At 32.8% G+C, this 21366-nt stretch overlaps 1 protein-coding gene and 1 long non-coding RNA gene across 2 annotated transcripts in view; both read right to left on the bottom strand.

The window, feature by feature from the left end:
• Positions 1-574: 574 nt before the first annotated feature.
• The window catches only part of LOC126746158 (homeobox protein Hmx-like), a 31825-nt gene continuing 11033 nt past the window's right edge, over positions 575-21366 (bottom strand). Inside the window, exons 2-4 of the mRNA XM_050454285.1 lie at positions 16932-17083; positions 4905-5334; positions 575-1190 (exon numbers count right to left, since the gene is read on the bottom strand). Coding sequence (XP_050310242.1) covers positions 773-1190; positions 4905-5334; positions 16932-17083 — 1000 coding nt within the window. The 3' untranslated portion in view covers positions 575-772. The remainder of the gene's footprint in view (positions 1191-4904; positions 5335-16931; positions 17084-21366) is intronic.
• On the bottom strand, positions 11113-11833 carry LOC126746442 (uncharacterized). The gene is made up of 2 exons (XR_007663895.1): positions 11596-11833; positions 11113-11536 (listed from the first exon to the last, which is right to left on the bottom strand). It is a non-coding gene; the product is annotated as an uncharacterized LOC126746442 (long non-coding RNA).

Here is a 21366-nt window from a genome sequence, read left to right as displayed (position 1 = left end):
CTGAGATTTAATTGGCTAAAGCTCGCCATCTTCGATTTTTGGGCGTGGCTTTGACGTAAAAATGTTGATACCAATTAACATTCAAAATGCCAGATCACTGCCATCTTTTGTTGGACATGTCTTCTAGTGACGCAAAAATGACTACTGCATTTAAAATGGTGGACAGTCGCCATCTTGTATTTTTTTCAAAAGTTATATTTACTACATTCCGCTTATGTAAAAATGACAATTGCATTTAAAGTTACAAATGATTGCTATCTTCGTTTTTTTTTAATGTTAAACGTGCCTTCTTACCTTCCGCTGACGTAGAAATGAGAATTGTATTTAAAATGGCGGATGGTCTCCATCTTGGATTTTTTTTAATTCAGGAAAAAATAAAACAACCCTCAAATTGTCATAAATATTTGTTTTTTTCTTTAAATTTACGTAACAACGATTAAATTTTGCCTACACGATACGTACAGTACATCCAATCAATTAATAATTATCCTAAATTAAGTTTTGGCATAGTTAGGGTAACTGCAGTAGCTCCTTATCTTAAAATACATACATCATTTATGTACAGAAAGCTAAATAAATAAATAAATATTATTATTATATATATAAAAAATATGTACACATCTTGTGAAGCTTATTACATACATACATAATATTACGTTCATTAATTACAATAGAAATATCAAAAAAGAATTGGGCTTTATTTGTTACCCCTTACACTCTACACACTGTATTTGCACAAAAACCCCATTAAAACACCCTAGAACTACATGTTTCAGACTAACCCGGACATAGGCGGCCTATTGACCGGACTAGATGGCAAACTATGTACTGCCGCAGCCACAGCTGCCTGATGGTGATAGTAAAGCGAACTAGGGTATCCTCCTGGAGCACCTCCCACCACTGGAGACCCAGTGCTACCGCTGGACTCTCTACTATCCAGCGAATGGTGTAGACTCAAAGCCGAATGGTTCTGATCGAAAGCGTGCCTTATTGTAGAGTTCGCAGACTCATGGTAGAGTATCGGTACTCTCACTAACCGTTGGGCCGCGTGCGCCATATTGGCAGCTTCTAACTCTGCCGCCAGTTGGCGTTTCCATTTGTTACGTCTGTTTTGAAACCAGATTTTTACTTGGGTTTCGGTGAGGTGGAGGCTTGCTGCTAGACCGGCACGTTCTGAAGATGAAAGGTATCTGGAAGAAAATGAAACTGATTAGGTTTGTTAGAAAAGGAGAGAAGAAGAATACAGTGGGGATAGGTGAGAACAGAAGAGAAGGCAACAGCTGACTCAAAAATCTCCCATATCCTTTTTAATAGTTATTTTATGATTATCAAAAAGGGAAACAAGGTTATAGCAGGCACCCAATACTTAAATACCAGTTAGTTAACAGTTAAAGAACTCTGTAAACGAATAAAAAGGACAGTCAGCTAACATGGTTCTAAGAGCCCTCTTAAAAGTTGAAAAAGTTTTAGCTCTCTTTATTCTACATGGGAGATGATTAAACATTTTGAGAGATGTAATTTTCGGATTATCCTGTACCTGCGACAACCGGGTAAAAGGGATGTATAATTTATCTGCATTTCGAGTTTCATAAAAATTAAGATCTCCAGATCTCATGTAGTTTGAAAGATTTTTATGTACTTGACATATGCACTCCAAGATATAGATGTTAATTATAGTTAGGATTTTTTCCTTTTTAAAAGTACCACGGTAAGTTTATTTGAAGGAAAGTCTAAACATCATACGTACAATGCGTTTTTGATTTATTAGCACTCTCCCAACACTGGAGGAATTACCCCAAGCGAATAAGGCATAGGATAGAGTGGAATGTACTGAGGCATAATAAAAGCTTTTAAATGTATATGCATCCACATAGTCTTGAAGTTGCAAGATGGCATAATTGCTGCGGGACAATCTATTGCACACAGATTCCACCTGAGGATACCGTGATAGATGTCTATCAATTACAATTCCCAAGAACTTGGTGGAGTGTTGTTGGATGAGGCTACTTGATGACTGCTCTCTAAGGAGTAAGCTCCGGTCCTGAATAGCTCGAATCGGAGTGAAAACAATGAAATTGGTTTTCAAACTATTCAAACAAAGACCATTTTTCTGGCACCACCCTGCAATATCAGCTATACACTTGGTGGCTTTTAAGTGGATAGACTGATAGTCAATACCCGAGACAACTGCTGATGTATCGTCGGCAAAAAGTGTTATGTAGCTGTCATTAAACAGGAGAGGCAAGTCATTAATAAAAAGTAAAAATAAAATGGGCCTAAGAACACTACCCTGTGGAACCCCAGTGACGACAGTTGCCCAATCAGATATGGTTACCTGACCACTAACTCAATCTAACAGCCTGGGTTCTACCTGTCAAATATGATTCAAGCCATTTATAAGCCGGACCTCTTATACAATAATGAAAGATCTTATTTAATAGTAAAGCATGATTAATGGTATCAAATGCTTTAGAAAGATCAAAAAAGATACCAACAGATTTTAATTTCAATTCAAAATTATTCAATATATTTGTATAAACAGATATTATAGCATCTGATGTAAAGAGTCCAGACCTGAATCCAAACTGATGACATGACAGTATAGCAAAAGAATTAAAAAATGCAATTAGTCTTCTTTTAAATGATTTTTCAAAGATCTTTGAGAATACAGAGAGGAGAGCAATAGGCCTATAGTTATTCACTTCTGCTGTCTCCCCCTTTTTATGAAGAGGTATGACAACAGCTGATTTTAGCTCTTTAGGAAAATAGCCAAACTGAAATGATAAATTTAGAAGATAATATGCTCAGCACATGCTAGCAATAAGTAACAAGGTACCTCGTCTACATCGGATGACTTTTTCCTGGAGGAAGATTTTATAATCTCAAGTGTTTCTCCTTCAGTGAGAGGGAATAGAAAAAGAGATTAGGATAAACTGTTGAAAGGCACATTCATTCCCATGGGTGCCTGAAAATTATCTGTGATCTTTCGCACTGATTGTACAAAAAAGTTATTAAATGTATTAGCAATATTGAGGTTGCCCGTAACTTTCTTTCCATTATCAGTAACCAAATTAGGAACACACTTTGTTCCGCTATTTGAAAAGTTCGTGATTGAGTTAATAATTTCCCATGAGGCTCGAGTTATATTGTTAGAAGTAAGCAACTTTGTTGAATTATAGGCTTTTTTAGCATTTACGATATTTTCTCTATGTACCTTCAATTTTCTTCTATAGGATGTCAGTAACTCATGGTCATGAACGGTCTTTAGTTGAGTATGAAGTACCCTCAATTGCTTGCCCTCATTAATTATCAATGGTGTTATCCACTGATGAGACTTTCTGTGATATGGCTTCGATTTGTTTACATAAGGAAAGTTTATATTAAATAAACTGGAAAATGTGTCAAAGAAGTAAGAAAATTTACTTTCAAAATGCAGAGTCTCAATAACTGACAGCCAATGTTCTTTGGACAACAAGTTGTTAAAATAGCGTATGTTTTTATCAGAGAAGGATCTAGAACTCATAGAAAATTTGCTTAAATCGTGACTGATTGGGTTTCTCAAGTCAAAACTCAGTATCTGAGCACAATGATCAGATCTCATTAAATAATGACTATAGGTCCATTATTTAATGAGATGTTAGATCCAGAAGCTACGGATCTCCCTAATGACAAGCTGTGATATGTATGTCTCCTGTATCTTTCATATTATACATTTCTATTCATCATCAACGAAAACAAATTTGTAGAAAAAGACATTAGGTATCCAATACTACCATAAAATTTTTAAATGGATCAACCATATATGAGACATCATCATTTAAAATTTGGTTGGATCTTGTAGTATCGCCCTAAAACCTACAGTTGATATCTCATGATCTACCCAAGCTACGATTACCAAATAAGGTTTATTTGGATAAAAATCTCTCATTCTAAAATTACTAGATTAATTTCTAAAATTCTAATCTCTAAAACTCTAAACCTAATTTGTTTATGTAATTCAAGACCAGAAGCTACGGAATCTTCCTAATAAGAATCATTTGCTGATCATCATCTACGAGAATAAACTTGTAGAAGACAATAGCTATCCAATACTATTATAAAACATTTGAACGGATGAACCATTTACGAGATATCTTCAATTAAAGTTTGATCAAGGCCACTAGGACTTTGAGCCGTCAACCTTAAAGTCAGATTATCAATTTCTCTTCCACGAATAAGATGAAAATTATTACTATCCGAAACTTCGAATCATTTTGTGGAGTTTAAATGTCGCATAGAGAAAGCACGAAGTACTTTCATTACAATGAGAACCACGCTCACCAACGGAAATCTCAGTTTGGAGTTGAAAAAACGAATAGTAAATTGCTACATGAGGCTTTCGAGATATGGGTTAACAGAAGAATCCTGAAGATACCTTAGATCGACCATATAAGAAATAATGAAGCAATAAACAGAACGAATTGCCAACCGCCAATCTTACTCACAATTAAAACACAAAAACTGAAATACTAATATATCATACAGGGCCAAGAAGAAGAAAAGAGACGTTCGGATAGAAGACGAATTTCTTGGTTGGAAAATCTCCGAAAATGGCATAGTGAGCTGTTTAGCTGCGCTGTCAATAAAGTTTGAAAAGCTATGATGATCGTCAACATTCGTGAGGGATAGGACATGAGAAGAAGAAAAAGAATAAGATAAATTAATTCTAAAGAGCGCCAAATCCTTAACCTTCATTAGATCCCTTAGCTATCATCATTGACGCTTAGGAAACTCGCCTGAAAGCCCCATTCTTCAACCAGAACTTTCCAGATAAACCAAAATTCTCAACTACCCAATAGGGATAACACAGATTTACATTTTCTAGTTCAAACATATTAAACAGTTCTTTTATCGCAGATATTTACCTCTTCATATCAAACGTGCTCTCCAACTGAAAGACTTGCGACCTCGAGAACACCGTCCGCGTCTTCTTTTTCCTCTTATTGGACATATTGCCTCCCGGACTCATTCCCCCACTCCCCGTCACCTTCTTATCCTTGTCGTTATCATAGTCGCTCTCCTCCTCATCACCCTCCTCATCTATCACCATATTATCACCTTCCCGGTAAGCAGGACTCTTCCTGCCGTAATCCATTGGACTCTTGGACCTTTGGTAGCTTTGATCCATAAACGCCGGATGGGAGGTGAGGATCGGTGAGGGCGAGATGGTGGGGGACCGTTGATGGTCCGACGGTGAGGAGGGACGTGAGGATCGACTCTCGGTGTTCGATGGGTGGCTTGAAGGATCGATCCGGGGCGAGAGAGGCGGAGACTGGTCGTCACCGTTGAAATTACCTGAAAAAGAAACGTAAATCGTATCATTTTAAATTATCTTCCGATTTTCTTAATACACATAAAAAATAAAACTATAAGACCTAAACATACAACTTTTAAAAGGCCTTAAGAAAAAACAATTAAAAATCATAAATTAACTAAAGACTAAGAATATAAGAAAAGTACAGCTTTTAACAAACAAACAAATACGAATTATAAGAGTAAAGATGAGATACATATATATACAATGCAATTTAAATAATCTGTTACCGCATCAAAAGAATTTTTAATTAAAATTCTTTTTAATGAAGCTTTAAAATTATTAATCTTCTTAATTTTTTTTATTTCAATTTTAGGAAGATTATTGCATAACTTAATTGGTAAAACTACTGGGCTATTTACCACTTTGGTTAATTTATGTTTGGGTTAATCTAAATTTAAGTTAACCCTGAGTTCATAGTGGGTACCTCTAGACAAAGAATAGTCAGACAGGTTACGCTTTATATGCATGACCGAGTTGAAAATAAATAGGCAAGGAGATGGCATAATTTTCAAGTCTGGTAAATAAAATAGTTCTAATTATTTTTTTCTGGGCCGTAAGAACTGCCATATGACAAACATGACTGGACATAACCATAGTAATAAAGAAGTATCAGGCCAATATCGATTTTATTACGTAACTGCCAGATCACATAGGCATAAATTGATAATTTCTTTAAAACCATATCTACATGATAAGACTAACTAAGATGTTCATCGATTAATATTCCCAAGTAATTGACAACTTTATTTTGTTCTATGGTTTTGTTATGCATTTTAATAAGCAAGCTTTTATTCAAATCGGTAAGACTAAAAATATCATTTCAGTTTTTGACTCATTAAGCACTAGGCTGTTCCTGCTACTGATACTTATCATTTGGTCAACTACCCCGGTTGAACCCTTAGAAAGTTCTTCTAAGTCACCACTCGACGTTGATATAACCACATCATCTGCAAACGCAGCTATATGGTTGCCGGGAAATTTGTCCAAGATGCTATCAAAAAATATAACGAATAACAGTGGGCCCAAAATGCTACCCTGTGGGACACCACTAACAATTGGTAGGGACTCAGATGCAACTAAAACATTTCCGTTGTTTAATATCGTTTTTTGATATCTACCGGTCAGGTAGGATTTAATCCATTTATGGGCAAGACCACGCATACCACAGTCATTAAATTTATCCATCATTAGGTTAATACTTATTACATAGAATATAGGGATAAAATTGCATCTTGTGTAGAGCGACCCGTCCTGTAACCAAGCTGGTATTTACTAAAAAAAATTTCTTTGAGTAGACTTTTCAAAAACTTACTAGATAGAGTTCTTCAAAGCCGATGGAAATGACAGATTAACAAGATATGTAATCGTTGTCACCAAAAATTCAAGGACGTTTTTAATAGAGACAGCAGGGAATTCCATAATCACCAGCCGAGTGTTTGTTAGTGATAGATAAGATAATTTGACGTATTTCACATTTATCATGAGAACATTAAAAAAAATTCAATTTATTGAAAAATTTAGAGGTCGAGTTTAAAAAGAAAAACGGAAACAATATAATGCGATAGACGACAGATAAGAGGGGGAGGTAAAACCGCGGAAAAGCGGATTAAGGAGCACTTTTATTGTTTGCCAAGATTGCGCTTTCGTGCCTCTCGACGACGTTGCCGCTGTTGGGGGGCTTCCGCGATTAGAATATAACCTAAAACCCGAAATTAAAAGTAAGTCTTCGGAAACCTTAGGAGGGCTTGAACGTTTAATTTTTACTTGCTTGTTTAATTTGACATCGCTTCAGGGATAATTACTAGGAAAATCTCTTTGTAAACTTCTTAGCAGACGTTTTCTGATGAGCATCATTAAATGAAAGTTATCGAATGAAATAGTGGCTAGCGAAAGCTATTCAAAAATCTTAAGATATTACTGTTTCAGTCATCTAAGCTAAAATCATCAGAAAAAACTCATCTAAGCTACTATTTTTATAATGATCTCGAACACCGTACATTTGTTATTTCATGAGATTTTAGATTCAAAAGCTGAGGTACTCCCTAGTAACAATTCGTTTATGAAATATCGCTATTTAAAATTTGATTGACGTCGGTTGACCCTTGAACCGTAGACCTAAGAGTCTACAGTTATTATTTTTTTATTTAATCAAGCTCTAATCATTAAGTATACGTTAGTTAAAAGAAAATCTTCTAAACCACTTTTTATAGAAACCTCTAAAACTGTGCATTTGTTATTTCGTGAGACTTTCTACCTAGAATTAGAGGATTTCTCTAGTGACAAGAACTGACATGAAAATCTCCTGTCTTTCCTAGTACTCGTTTTCTAAACATCATTAATTAAAATACAGTCATAGTATAGTCTCATTTATTTAATAGTCTCTCTGAGGTCCTCTTTCAGCTGGCATTTTACCAAAAAATCGGAAAATAATCAAATAAATATTGACAATGTGAACATCAGTGTAGGTGGGGAGAGTATTTTTTATGAAAAAGAAACAAAAAGTATTTGTGTACAATTTTGGATGCAAATTCGAATTTTATCGCACATGCAGATTACGCCATAAGAAATTTTTTTAAGAAAGTTGGGTTTATTAATAGAGTCGGAAAAAACTTGTCAATGCATACAAAGCTCCTGTTATATAATGCCATTGCTGTTCCCCTTTTGCAATTTTGCTCCACATTATTGTTCAACCTACCTAAATACAAGGTGAAGCAGTTTGAAGTAATTCAAAATAGAGCAATGAGACTAATCCTAAAATGCAACCGATACGCTCCTGTTATTGTTATATTAAGTGTGCTAGGTATGATGTCTGTCAGGCAAAGGATTATGTTTAGTGTCTATGTGTTTATTTTTAAATTAAAACAACTTCTACTACCCACATATAGCTATGATAAAATAAGAGTGTTCAAAGACGTCCACAATTACTGGACCAGAAGTAATATAGACTTTGTCCTTGATAGATGCAATACTAGTCAGATGTGGAATTCTGTACTCAGCAAGGGACTTATTGAATTTAATAAGTTGCCAACTGAAATCAAAATCTGTGATAATTTAAACCAGTTTGAGAAGCTATTGAGAAAATTTATCTCTTTATTTAAGTTTTTGAGATATCGCTGTTTAAAATGTGGTTGACGCCCAATGGAACTTAAAAACATCAAACTGAGAGTCTACAGTAGATATCTTTTAATTTACCCAAGTGATCAACATCAAATAAAGAATAATTGGAAGGAAATTATTTTTTCCACGGTTTTTGTAAAGACTTTTAAAACTGTACAACTGTTATTTCTCTTGTATCTTTCCTAGTAGTAGTTTTCGGATTATTATTAAATTTAACGAACTTATAGTACAAGATTTTGTCTCCCAAAAACGATTACAAGTTTCTTTAACAAATCGTTCATTCATGAGTTATCACTATTTAAAATTTAGTTGATAGTATAGTTGGACCTTGGAACGTCAACCTGAGAGTCTAGAGTTATTATCTTTTAATCTATCAAAGCCATCATCATGAAACGACAGTTGGAAGAAAATCATGAATTCTACGATTTTATCAGAAGCAGAGAATCCCCCTGGTGACAAGAACTGACATGAAAATTTTGTGTATGTTTTTTAGTAGTAGTTTACTAAATATCATCAATTGCAACAAATTAATAGTATATACAAGACTGTCTACCGAAAATTGTCACAACATTTTTTTTAATACATCATTCGTTCAGGACATATCACAATCTAAAATTTGGGTGACACCAGTTGGACTTTGGAACGTCGAACTGAGAGTTTAAAGTTGATATCTTTAAATCAAGCAATCTTTATATAAAATAAACTTTACTTACAAAATAGTTATCTATTCTATGAAACTTATTGAGACTTTTAAAGTTCTATGTTCGTTATTTAATAAAATATTAGATCTAGAACCTAAGACCACCGTAAGGAGAAGATTTGACTTGAAAATCTCGTTTTGTGACTATTATTAATAAAACAAACTTATAGTAAAATATATTGTTAATCGAAAACTGTCACACATTTTTTTAGCGTACCTATTATCCGATCATGAGTTATCACCATTTGAAGTTTAGTTAACGTTAGTTGGACCTTTGAGTAGCTACCTGAGAGTCTACAGTGAATTTTTATTGACTTACTAAAGCGATCATTATTAAATAAAGAGTAATTGGAAGAAAATCATTTATTCTACGATTTTGTAAAGGCCTGTCAAACTGCACATTTAATATTTCATAAGAATATGGATTCAAAAGCAAAACATCTCTCTAATGACAAACAAGATTTTGATCTGACACACAAATACGACACAAGACATTGTTTATCGAAATAAATCCTAAAATTACTAAACACCATTCTTTCATGAAAATATATAAGGTTCATTATAGAATTAATAGTACTTAGAAGAAAATTTTTTATTATTAAAATACAGTCATAGTATAGTCTCATTTATTAAATAGTCTCTCTGAGGTCCTTGTATTTGGTGTTCCCAGGGAACAGTTTTGGGTCCATTATTGTTCTTATTATATACAAATGATATAGTAAAAGTTATACAAAAATGTAAAACTGTGTTATTTGCAGATGACACAATAATTTATATAATAGGAAACAATATTGATCAGATGGTAACTGATATGAAAAAGAAATAAGGTATTTGGGTACAATTTTAGATGCAAATTCGAATTTTATCGCACATGCAGATTACGCCATAAGAAAATTTTCTAGGAAAGTTGGGTTTATTAATAGAGTTGGAAAAAACTTATCAATGCATACAAAGCTCCTGTTATATAATGCCATTTCTGTTTCCTATTTGCAGTTTTGCTCCACATTATTGTTCAACCTACCTAAATACAAGGTGAAACAGTTTGAAGTAATTCAAAATATGAGAAAATGCAATCGATACACTCCTGTTATTGTTATGTTAAGTGTGCTAGGTATGATGTCTATCAGGCAAAGGATTGTGTTTAGTGTGTATGTATTTCTTTTTAAATTAAAACAACGTATACTACCCACATATATTTATGATAAAATAAGAATGTTCGGAGAGGTCCACAGTTACTGCACCAGAAATAATACAGACTTTGTTCTTGATAGATGCAATACTAGTCGGATGTTGAATTCTGTACTCAGCATAAGACTTATTGAATTTAATAAGTTGCCAACTGAAATCAAAATCTGTGATAATTTAAACTAGTTTATTGAAAAAAAAATTTTTGTCCTATTTTGTTTTTATTCTTTACATGTTAACATTTTATTCTTAGTTTTAGTTGTTTCATTTTACTTATAAATTTTTAAACAGTAATTTTTAGTTATTTTTATACATACTTTGTTTTATCATTTGTTTTACCTTTATTTATGTAGTTGTAGTTTGTATGTGTATTTATTTTATTTTTGTTTTTCAAACTCGTATTTTGTTTTATTTTTGCTATTTTATTTCAGACTTAAATTTTATTTTTCTGCATGTGAGACTTTTTGTGTTTTTGTATATGTATGCCATTTTGTCCAAGCACACAGTTTTTTCAATTTATTTGCATTTTTTTATTTTTATTGATTTAAATTTTAGGTTAATTTAAGGTTTTATTTTAAATGTGTATTATATTATCTATATTATGTATTAGTGTCATAAAATTTCTTAATACACTTTTCGGTTTTGAGATATCGCTGTTTAAAATTTGGTTGACGCCCAATGAAAACATCAAACTGAGAGTCTACAGTAGATATCTTTTAATCTACCCAAGTGATCAACATCAAATAAATAATAATTGGAAGAAAACTATTTATTCTACGGTGTTTGTAAAGACTTCTAAAATTGTACAACTGTTATTTCATAAGGTTTTAGATCCAGAAGCTGAGTATTTCCCTAGGAACAGGATTTAACATGAAGATCTCTACAAGAGATCTTTCTTAGTAGTAGTTTTCGGATTATTATCAATTTTAACGAACTTATAGTACAAGATTTTGTCTCTCAAAAACGGTTACAAGATTCTTTAACAAATCGTCCATTCATGAGTTATCACTATTTAAAATTTAGTTGAAAGTAGCTGGAACTTGGAACGTCTACCTGAGAGTCTAGAGTTATTATCTTTTGAAGCAAAAATTGTCACAAAATTTTGTAATACAGCATTCGTTCACGACATATCACTATCTAAAATTTGGGTGACACCAGTTGGACTTTGGAGCGTTGACCTGAGAGTTTAAAGTTGATATCTTTAAATAAAGCAATCTATAAAATAAACCTTACTTACAAAATAGTTGTCTATTCTATGAATCCTGTTGAGACTTTTAAAGCTCTAAGTTCATTATCTTATAAAATATTAGATCTAGAAGCTAAGACCACCGTAAGGATAAGATCTAATTCGAAAATCTCCTGTATCTTTCTTGGTAGTAGTTTTCTGACTATCATTAATAAAACAAACTTATAGTACAAAATATTGTTAATCAAAAACTGTCACACATTTTTTTAGCATATTATCCGATCATGAGTTATCACCATTTGAAGTTTGGTTGACGTTAGTTGCACCTTTTAGCGGCTACCTGAGAGTCTACAGTGAATTTTTATTGACCTAGTAATGCGATCATTATTAAATAAAGAGTAGTTGGTAGAAAATGATTTATTCTACGATTTTGCAAAGGCCTGTCAAACTGCACATTTAATATTTCATAAGAATATGGATTCAAAAGCAAAACATCTCTCTAATGACAAACAAGATTTTGATCTGACACACAAATACGACACAAGACATTGTTTATCGAAATAAATCCTAAAATTACTAAACACCATTCTTTCATGAAAATATATAAGGTTCATTATAGAATTAATAGTACTTAGAAGAAAATTTTTTATTATTAATTTTAGACATAGAACCAGGGGATCTCTCTGTTGAGAAAACCTGACACGCAAATGTCCTGTATCTTTTTTAGTAGTAGTTTTTTAAATACTATCAATTGAAATAAATTTGTAGTACAAGACATTGTCTACCGAAAAGTGTCATAAAATTTCTTAACACACCTTAAAACCAGTTGTACCTTGGAGCGCCGACCTAAAAGTCTACAGTTCATATCTTTTAATCTATCAAACTGATCATTATTAAATAAACTTCATTTGAAAAACAATCGTCTGTTCTACGAATCTCAGTTCTACAACTCTATATTAGTTCTTTCAGGAAGTTTTAGTCCTAGAAGTTGAGGGCCTTCCTAATGAGAAGATGTTGTACCAAAATCTTCTGTATCTTTCTTAGTAGTTGTTTTCTTACTATCATTAATTAAAATAAACTTATAGTACAAAATATTTTCCAGCGAAAGCTATCAATAAATAAATTTTCTTAATATAGCATCTAATCATGAGTTATCATTATTTAAAAATAGGTTGACGTCTATTGGACATAGGAGCGTTTATACTTAATATCTTTTAATTTACCAAAGAGGTCGTTATGAAAGTAACTTTATTAATGGTCTATTCTACAGATTTTATTAAAAGCTCTAAAACTCTACGTCGGTTATTTGATGAGATTTTAGAGCTGGAAGCTGACGACTTCCCTAATGAGATCTCGTGTAACATTTCTAGCTGTAGTGATCAATAATAAAAATAAATCCATAGTATAAAATATATTATCTACCGAAATCTGTAATATTTTTTTTAACAGATTATCTGTTCGTGAGTTATCATCATTTGAAATTTGGTTGGCGTCAGTTGGACCTTGGAGCGTCGAGTTGAGAGCGTACACTTGATATCTTCTGATCTATTAAAGCAAGCATCATCAAATAAATGAGAAATTAAAGAAAATTATCTATACTATGATTTTTATAAAACCTTTTAAAATTATACATCTGTTATTTTATGAGATATTATAACCAGAAGTTGAGGATTGCCCTAGGGGTAAGAACTGACAAGAAAATCTCCTGTATTGTTTTTAGCAGTAGTTCCCTAAATACAATTAACTAAAATATATCTATAGTTAAAACATTTTCTACCGAAAGCTGTTATAAAATGTCTTAACAGATTATCCATTAATGAGATATCACTATTTATAATTTGGTTGACGCCAGGATGGAATTTGGAACGTCGACCTGACAGTCTACAGTTGAAATCTTTTGATCCATCAAAATGATCATAAACAAAATAAATTTTATTTGGAAAATAACCGTCTGTTTAACGTTCTGTTAATTCTATGTCGATTATTTAATGAGATTTTAGGCCTAGAAGCTGGAGACCTTCATAATAAGAAGATCTGACACAAGAATCTCCTGTTTCTTGCGTAGCAGTGGTTTTCTGACTATTATCAATTAAAACAAATTAATACATGACATTGTCTACCGGAAGCTGTCATAAATTCATTTAGCAGATTATTCTTTTATGAGTTATCACTATTTGAAATTTGGTGGGTGTTAATTGACACTTGGAACGTTGACTTGAGAGTCTACATTCGATGTCTTTTGATCTACCAAAGCCATCATCTTAAAATAAATTTTATTTGATAGAAAGTTGTTTGCTTTATGGTTTTTAAATACACCCTTTAAGCTAGATGTCTGTTATTTTATAAGATTTTAGACTTAGAGTCTAGAAACCTTCCTAGCGAGAAAATCGTATTTTGCTTAGCAGTAGTTTTCTGACTATCATCAATTAAAACATACTTTTACTGCAGCACATTGTCTACCAAATGCTGTTATAAATTTTTTTAACACATTATCCGTTCATGAGTTCTAACCATTTGAAGTTTGATTAATGCCAGTTTGACCTTGGAGCGTTGACCTGAGACTCTACAGTTAATATCTTTTGATCTACTAAATGGATCATCATGAAGTAAACTCTGTTTTAAAAAAAAAATTGTCTATTTGATGATGGCATAGAATACAATTCCTTGTTTACTGTTAATCTAAATCTAACTAAAGAAGGTTATGATCATATAAATGATGTCATTAATATGGTATTTTCATATCCTAAATTGTGAAAAGAAATTGGTCCACAAAAGAGAATTTTGAACAGAGACAATTAGTTTCTTAAATGATCGTAAAATTCGCTGATAAAAATAGTCCTTTAGAAGAAGTTGAGAACATATGTAAAGCCATGCAGTTTTATCTTTCTACTGATTATATATGTGATATGATATTACATGTAGTAAGCTGTATTTTGCATATGATCCAGAAAGTAAAAAAATGCTTTTGGATGAAATGATACCAGAAAAGATCAGGATCTACTAGATGAGGGCCTCTCTAGTAACGAGATTTGACACTAAATTTCCTGTATATTTCTTAGTAGTCGTTTTCTGCTTATCTGGCAAACACATTACCAACCACAATGAAATGATAGAACGGTTTTAAGAGTTTCTTACGGAAGGTACTATCATACCACTCGAAATCTGGTAATCTTAAACCACTAAACTAGAACAAACTCTACAAAGTAGATGACCGCATCTTTTTTTATACCTTACTATCAATATCTAACCCCCAATCGGTCTAACTCTACTGGTAACAATATTCAAGTAAGCAGAATTTGCAGAAGTATATTTTAGGGATATCTCCTAAGCCCATTGGGGTTTTGCCCCGCCGTAAATCTACTCCTAAGCCGACTCTATTTAGACAGGTATGAATTTGCTAAATTAATACTGAAATTAGAAAGTAGGAGAGAAATAGAAATAGCGGCATAGAACGTCAGAGGACCACCAGGTGGTTTGTTTTTCTCTGTCCACATAGCGGAAAGAGAACTAAATCTGCGAAAAACAGGAAAGCGAAACCTTTTTTATGAAATGGACATTTTTCAAAATAGCAGTAGTCGTAGTAGCATTTTTATTGTGGTATCGAAGAGAACTAATCAGAGAAAACATAAACATATGCGTAATACCTGAGACTCATTGGAAGGAAAAAGGGCACTTTGAAACCAAATAGCATAATATATCAAAAGGAATATCGAAGTATGTAGAGCATGCAACCCAATAAGCGATCGGTTAATTGAAATAACTCTACAGGTTAAAGCTACGAATAAAAAAACACTGAAATACTTAAAAAAACAAACTAATAGTACAACAATTTGTCTACCGAAAACTGTCAATAAATTCGTTAACAGATTATCTGTTCATGAGTTATAAGAGTGATATTTGGTTGACGCCAGTTGGACTTTAGAGCCTCGACTTGATTGTACAGCTTATGTCTAATGAAATAAGAGTTATTCTGTTAACTGATACTATACGAGGTGTCCCAAATTCGAGGGTGACCACTGGTATCTCGAAAACCGTAAGAGTTACAGGGTCGGTTAAATAAAGGCAAACTTGCGCAATTTGGAGTTTAATAAAATGACGTTTAAAAAATTGTAAAGTTCCGGATACTTCCGGAGATATCCAAAAAAAACGAAATTTGTCAAAATCGTTTTTACCTTTTATCGACTTTATTTAAAAAAAAAACGAAAATTAAAAACAGTTTTTCATTGCCACTTTTTATGCTCTATAACATGACGCAAAAAAATTTATCCGACGTTTCGGTTTTTTTCGACCAACATCAATTTTATTTTTTCTTATGGGCACCATATTGAATTTTCTCATTTTTAAAAAGTATTTTTAATTTCATTAAAGTGAAGTATCGCACTTGCATGTCTGATTACTCCTTCTAGTACTTTCTATAAGAACTCTATGAGTGCAAGAGAAAAAGATGTATCAATGGGATTTCCAAATAAATTGATTTTATATAAACTGAAGCTATCAAAATCAAATACTCTATATTTAATATAGTTTTTTTTTTAAACTAATTCAATGAAAATGTATCCTTTCCTAACCTAATATTTTTATTTTTTTTTAATTTATATTGTAGCCCATGACAGAATGACATTAGCCGGTTAAACTTAATAAAATGAAAAGATACATTTTCATTGAATTGGTTTAAAAAAAATACTATATCAAATACATAATATTATTTTATAGCTTCAGTTTGTATAAAATCAATTTATTTGGAAATCCCATTAATATATCTTTCTCTCTTGCACTCATGGAGTTCTTATGGGAAGTACTAGAAGGAGTAATCGGACATGCAAGTGCGATACCTAATTTTAAAGGCAATTAAAAATATTTTTTAAGAATGAAAAAATCCAATATCGTGTTAATAAGAAAAAATAAAGTTGATGATGATCGAAAAAAAAAAACGAAACCTCGGTTTAATTTTTTTTTTTGCGTCATGTTGTAGGACATTAAAGGTGGCAATGAAAAACTGTTTTTAGTTTCCGATATCTCTTTCAATACAGTCGGTAGAAGGTAAAAACGATTTTGACAAATTTCCAGTTTTATTGTTATCAATTTTATTGTTATCAGTTTCTTTCGGATAGCTCCGGAAGTATCCGGAATATTAAAATTTCTTAAACGTCATTTTATTACGCTCCAAACTGCGCAACTTTGCCTCCATTTAACCGACCCTGTAACTCTGTAACGGTTTCCGAGATTCCAATGGTTACCTTCGAACTTGGGACACCCTGTACAGCTCAAATATTATTCAATATTTAGAAACCTGCTTCCATATTTACAATAAGATATTCATAGAGCAAACTATTTCGAAGTAAACAGGCGATAACCGCAATCTCCTCTGTGTATAAACATTAGCTTACCTGTGGGACTCAGCTTTTCCCTGGATATGGGGGGCGCAGGCATACGCCCCCAATACCAAGGGAGACTTCGGGGGTCCGTCGGCGCCCCACAAAGGGCCGCGTATCTACTACTTGCCGCAGCCAGGGCTCCGAAGTGGGACATTATTCCTAATCTGAAACAAAAACAAAAAATCTCATATTGGATAATTTCAAAATGTCTCATACAGTGGATATACAGCTATAGCAGTTTACAGTAACTACAATGTAGATTCTTTGCTTTAATATGTAAAATCTAAATCGTAGTAAATTGCCTTAGTAATGTTCTTGTATTGTGTGAAATAAAGTGTTTTTACTTCTATTATTAACAAATTTATTAGTAAAACCTCGTGAATCGATAAAAAAAACATTCAAAAATCAAAAAGGGAAAAAATAACCATCCATTAAACACTTTAAAAAAATCGGTACAGGATTAAAATACACAAATAAAATATAAATATCGTTGAAAACTGTTTGAAGCCCTTGTCAACCGTTTCAATTTAAATGTACAAAATCAAATGCTGCTCAAAAAAGCTGAAATGGGGAATGCAATTAAGGCGAGCAATTTTAGATTAAACCCGATGAAAAGGGAGCAAATCCGCGTTTTATTTTTTTTTAACTATTCACTGTTGAATTTATAATTCCGGTCGCGGAATATCGGAAAATTATTCACCAATTTCGGTTAATTAGACGGCTGCTACATTTGTAATTATTAACATTTGATGTTGGATGAATAGATGAATTGGGGCGATTTAGATACACAGCTAATAATAAAATTAATTAAAATATGCATCATAGAAAACCTTTTATAATTTTTGTTTAGATTTAGAGAGGGTGCCGTCACTGGATGATACGATTTGGCTTCCATTCCACTTTGCCGCTTTATCAGTACATTAAATTTGCATCGGCTCCAGCTCCACTTTGAGATCGAGCAAAAGGAGGAGGAAACTTAACTTCTTGAGTAGCGGAAGCATCATCATCAGTCACTTCCGCCAAACCGATTCCCAAAGCGGCTTATGTAGACTCTCTTTAAGTGCCTCGATATATTGCGAAGTCTTGTCTATACTTATATATTTTTTTTTTTTTTTATAAATAAATAAAAAATTCAAATTAAGTTATTTGGAGTGCTTAACAGTTCTGTAGCAACATATATTAGTCATGTGGCAACAATTCAGCTTGGCAATGCTGCGCTACGCTTTTGTAGGTTAAGAACTTGTTATATTATGGTAGATATTAGTGTAGATTTTCATTTAACTTAATATAAGAATAAAAATCATCTTTTGTCTGTTAGATGAGCCGTTACACTGCGTGATAATTTCCCACAGGTTATAAGAACAGGTAAACTAAGGTATTTTAGAATTATAGCCAGTAATAACTCGGGATTTCGCGAAACAGTTTTGATCAGCAAAAGAGATAAGAATTTGAGTAGTGAAACGAAAAAGGAAATGCAGACAAAATGACAGTAAACTCGGACAGCAACTTTGCAGTTGCATTTAATGATTCAGGCTGTTCTGGGATTTCAGAATAAGGCTTCTGGAGCAGAATAATATTCTAGAAGATTTAGAACAGGAGCCACCTATAGATAGTACTCAGATAATAGAATTTAAGGGAAAGGAAGTCGAGACAAAAAATATAATTGTGTAATGTCTGTCCAATAACATTGTAGCGCTTTAATCATTCGTTTGGTGTGAATTAAAACAATCAAATATAGTCAACTAATTTATTTACATACTCACACTACTGAACATGATCACTTACTACTACTCGAAATATTTGTTTTCAGCATATTTAAATCTCGAGCCAATATTTTGAACTCTGAACAACTGACTTCCATCGGCGATGCCGTTCTTTATATACTCGGCAGAACGCTGTTCCGGAAGATTCTCGCCATTTTTCGGGACGTCGTGCGGTGTGTCACTTGTATTATTTCGCAATAACGGAGAATCATCTGGTTTTTTCGGTGTTTTCAATATCTTAGAAGTAACAAAGGCTAAACCACCAATTATGAAGAAATTGAAGATTTCAGGAAAAAAATTTCTACCAAATTTTCCTTTCGATTTTGAGAAGAGGGAAAGGCTGTGGAAATTAAAAATTGTGGTGGATCTTTAAATACTAGTGAGGTTATAGCATAGCCTTAATGCCATATTCGTACAGCAGCAATTGCTATACAATATTGTCAGAATGGTGATGGTTTAACTTAAGACGTAGTTACTTATAAACTTGTTGCAGAATGGGACAGGCAAATTAATACTAAGAACGCGAGACTAACTAAGGCTAAGGAACACGAAAGCGAAGCCTTTTTTATGAAAAGGAAATTTTTCCAAATAGCAGTAGTCGCAGTAACATTTCCATTTAAATATTTTTTTTATTGTGGTGTTAAGGGGCACAAGAAAACAGAGTGTCCTAAACTTGCTAAGTGTAATACATATTCGTAAGGAAACAAAAAAAGATATATCATTTTTTTCTTCTGACTGTGACACTCCCATTACGGCTCTTATGATTGACCTAATATAGCAAATTTTCTGTAAATTTGTCATCGATACTGGGGTTATGGACCATGTGATTAGCAAAAAATTTGGAAAATGTCTTTTTGACTGCAAAGACATGACGTTGCCAAAAAGTGTCAAATTTTAGAGACAAAAAAGAAGGTAGAGTTCGCGGCATTACGGCTGATGGTAAAAGTGTAAAGCTGGAAAACTTACTTTTGTGTACCAGTTTATCTCACAATTTACTGTCCGTAAAAAGTTTGGATCAGAAAGAGTTTCAAGTGATTTTTAAAACTGGACATGGAAAAATTATCAAAAACTTAGTAACTGGAGGTGAACTTTTTTGTATCGTATACATTCTAGATATTACAGCCCAGTTAGCTTTTGACATTATGGTAAATATTTGCAGTAATATTATAAATGAACAAGATTTATGGTTAAAGTGCAAAGAAGTGCAAGGTATCTAAGCATTGAATTGTGTGAAACTTAATTGAAGAACAGGCAGACTTAAGCACCGTATAAACCTTCGCATGAATCCAGGAAGGCAAAAAAGGTTCTAGACATGGTTTCAGCTGATGAATGAAGAGGTATTTTGTTAGTTAAAGTGACCATTTTACACATTTTACTGTTAGATATTTCTTAGAAAAGAATAATTAAGTTTTTGATAAATTTAGAGAGTATGTACATTTGGTCAAAAATAAATTTAAGTATTGTATTGTAAAACTTAAGTTTAATATACACTAAGCTACACCCCACCGCAAACTGGCGTTGTTAAACGTTTCAAGTGCACTATAATGGAGAAGTCGAGATGATCGATGTCGATTTGCCAAAGGAGTTTTGGAGTTTTGCAGTAACCGTGTCAGCCTATTTGATGCACAGGACTAAAAACAGTGAATTATGGAATTCAGAGGAATTTGATCTATGAAAAATAATAGTTTTTGATTGTATAGCATAATATGTACACATACCTCCACAACAAAGAGCAAATATTAAATTAGATCCAAGAAAATTGCTATTTATTAATTACAGAAGTAATGGTGATCTTCTATAGGATTTAAAAAAGGAAGAAGTTGTGGCAGTCAGAAATGTTGTATTTGACGAGCAGAAGAAAGTATAAAAGCAGAGGGAAAAACCGATAATCAATAAAGCGGCAACGAGATTGAAGACCGTACTAATAATGACAATATTGAAAGTAAGATGCTAAAGAAGTAAGAAGAGTATTGCGTTGACTTCGATTCTGAGTGCAATGTAGCTGCAAGCCTTGTGACCAGATACTTTTAGCAATGACGATATTCAAGGGACTTATGAAGAAGCTATTTCAAGGGGATAGCAGGATGCTACAATAGACAATTTATCATCTTTAAAAAAGAACATTTGGGGAATTGCACCTTTTTCACACAACAAACAGTTAAAGCGGATTTACAATAAAAAAGAGGTAAATGGGCAATGAACCCCTTTCTGGGAGGTTCTCTGCAGTCAGACTTAGGGTCTATGCACCACTTTCACGATTGATGACTATTAGAATTTTAGTGAGTTAAGTGTTAAAAGGACGGACTATGTATATACATCAGATGAATATAAAAGGCGCCTTTTTTTAAATGGTTTATTAAAGCAACCCGTGTATATGTATATTCCAAAAGGGTTAAGTTTACCAAATGTAGATGAAAGTGTTTGTAAACTGTTTAGGTTTCTTTATGAATTAACACAATCACCAAAATATTGGTATGATATGCTTAATTATGTGAGTTAGGCTCAGTTAGGTTAAAGGCAGATCCACTTATTATATTTTAAAAATAATATGTTTTTGTTAATACATGTTTATGGGTTGATATTAGTTTCTGACTCTTGATTTGATCAGATTTGAGTAATTCAGAAAGTAAATTAAAAATTAAATTTAAAATGTCGGTTTTGACAAATAAGTCTTATTTGACACT

This window comes from Anthonomus grandis, chromosome 17 (assembly GCF_022605725.1).
Source record: "Anthonomus grandis grandis chromosome 17, icAntGran1.3, whole genome shotgun sequence".
NCBI lineage: Eukaryota > Metazoa > Arthropoda > Insecta > Coleoptera > Curculionidae > Anthonomus > Anthonomus grandis.
Note: the sequence above shows the minus strand (reverse complement) of the source record. Positions and strands in the feature narration are given on the sequence as shown.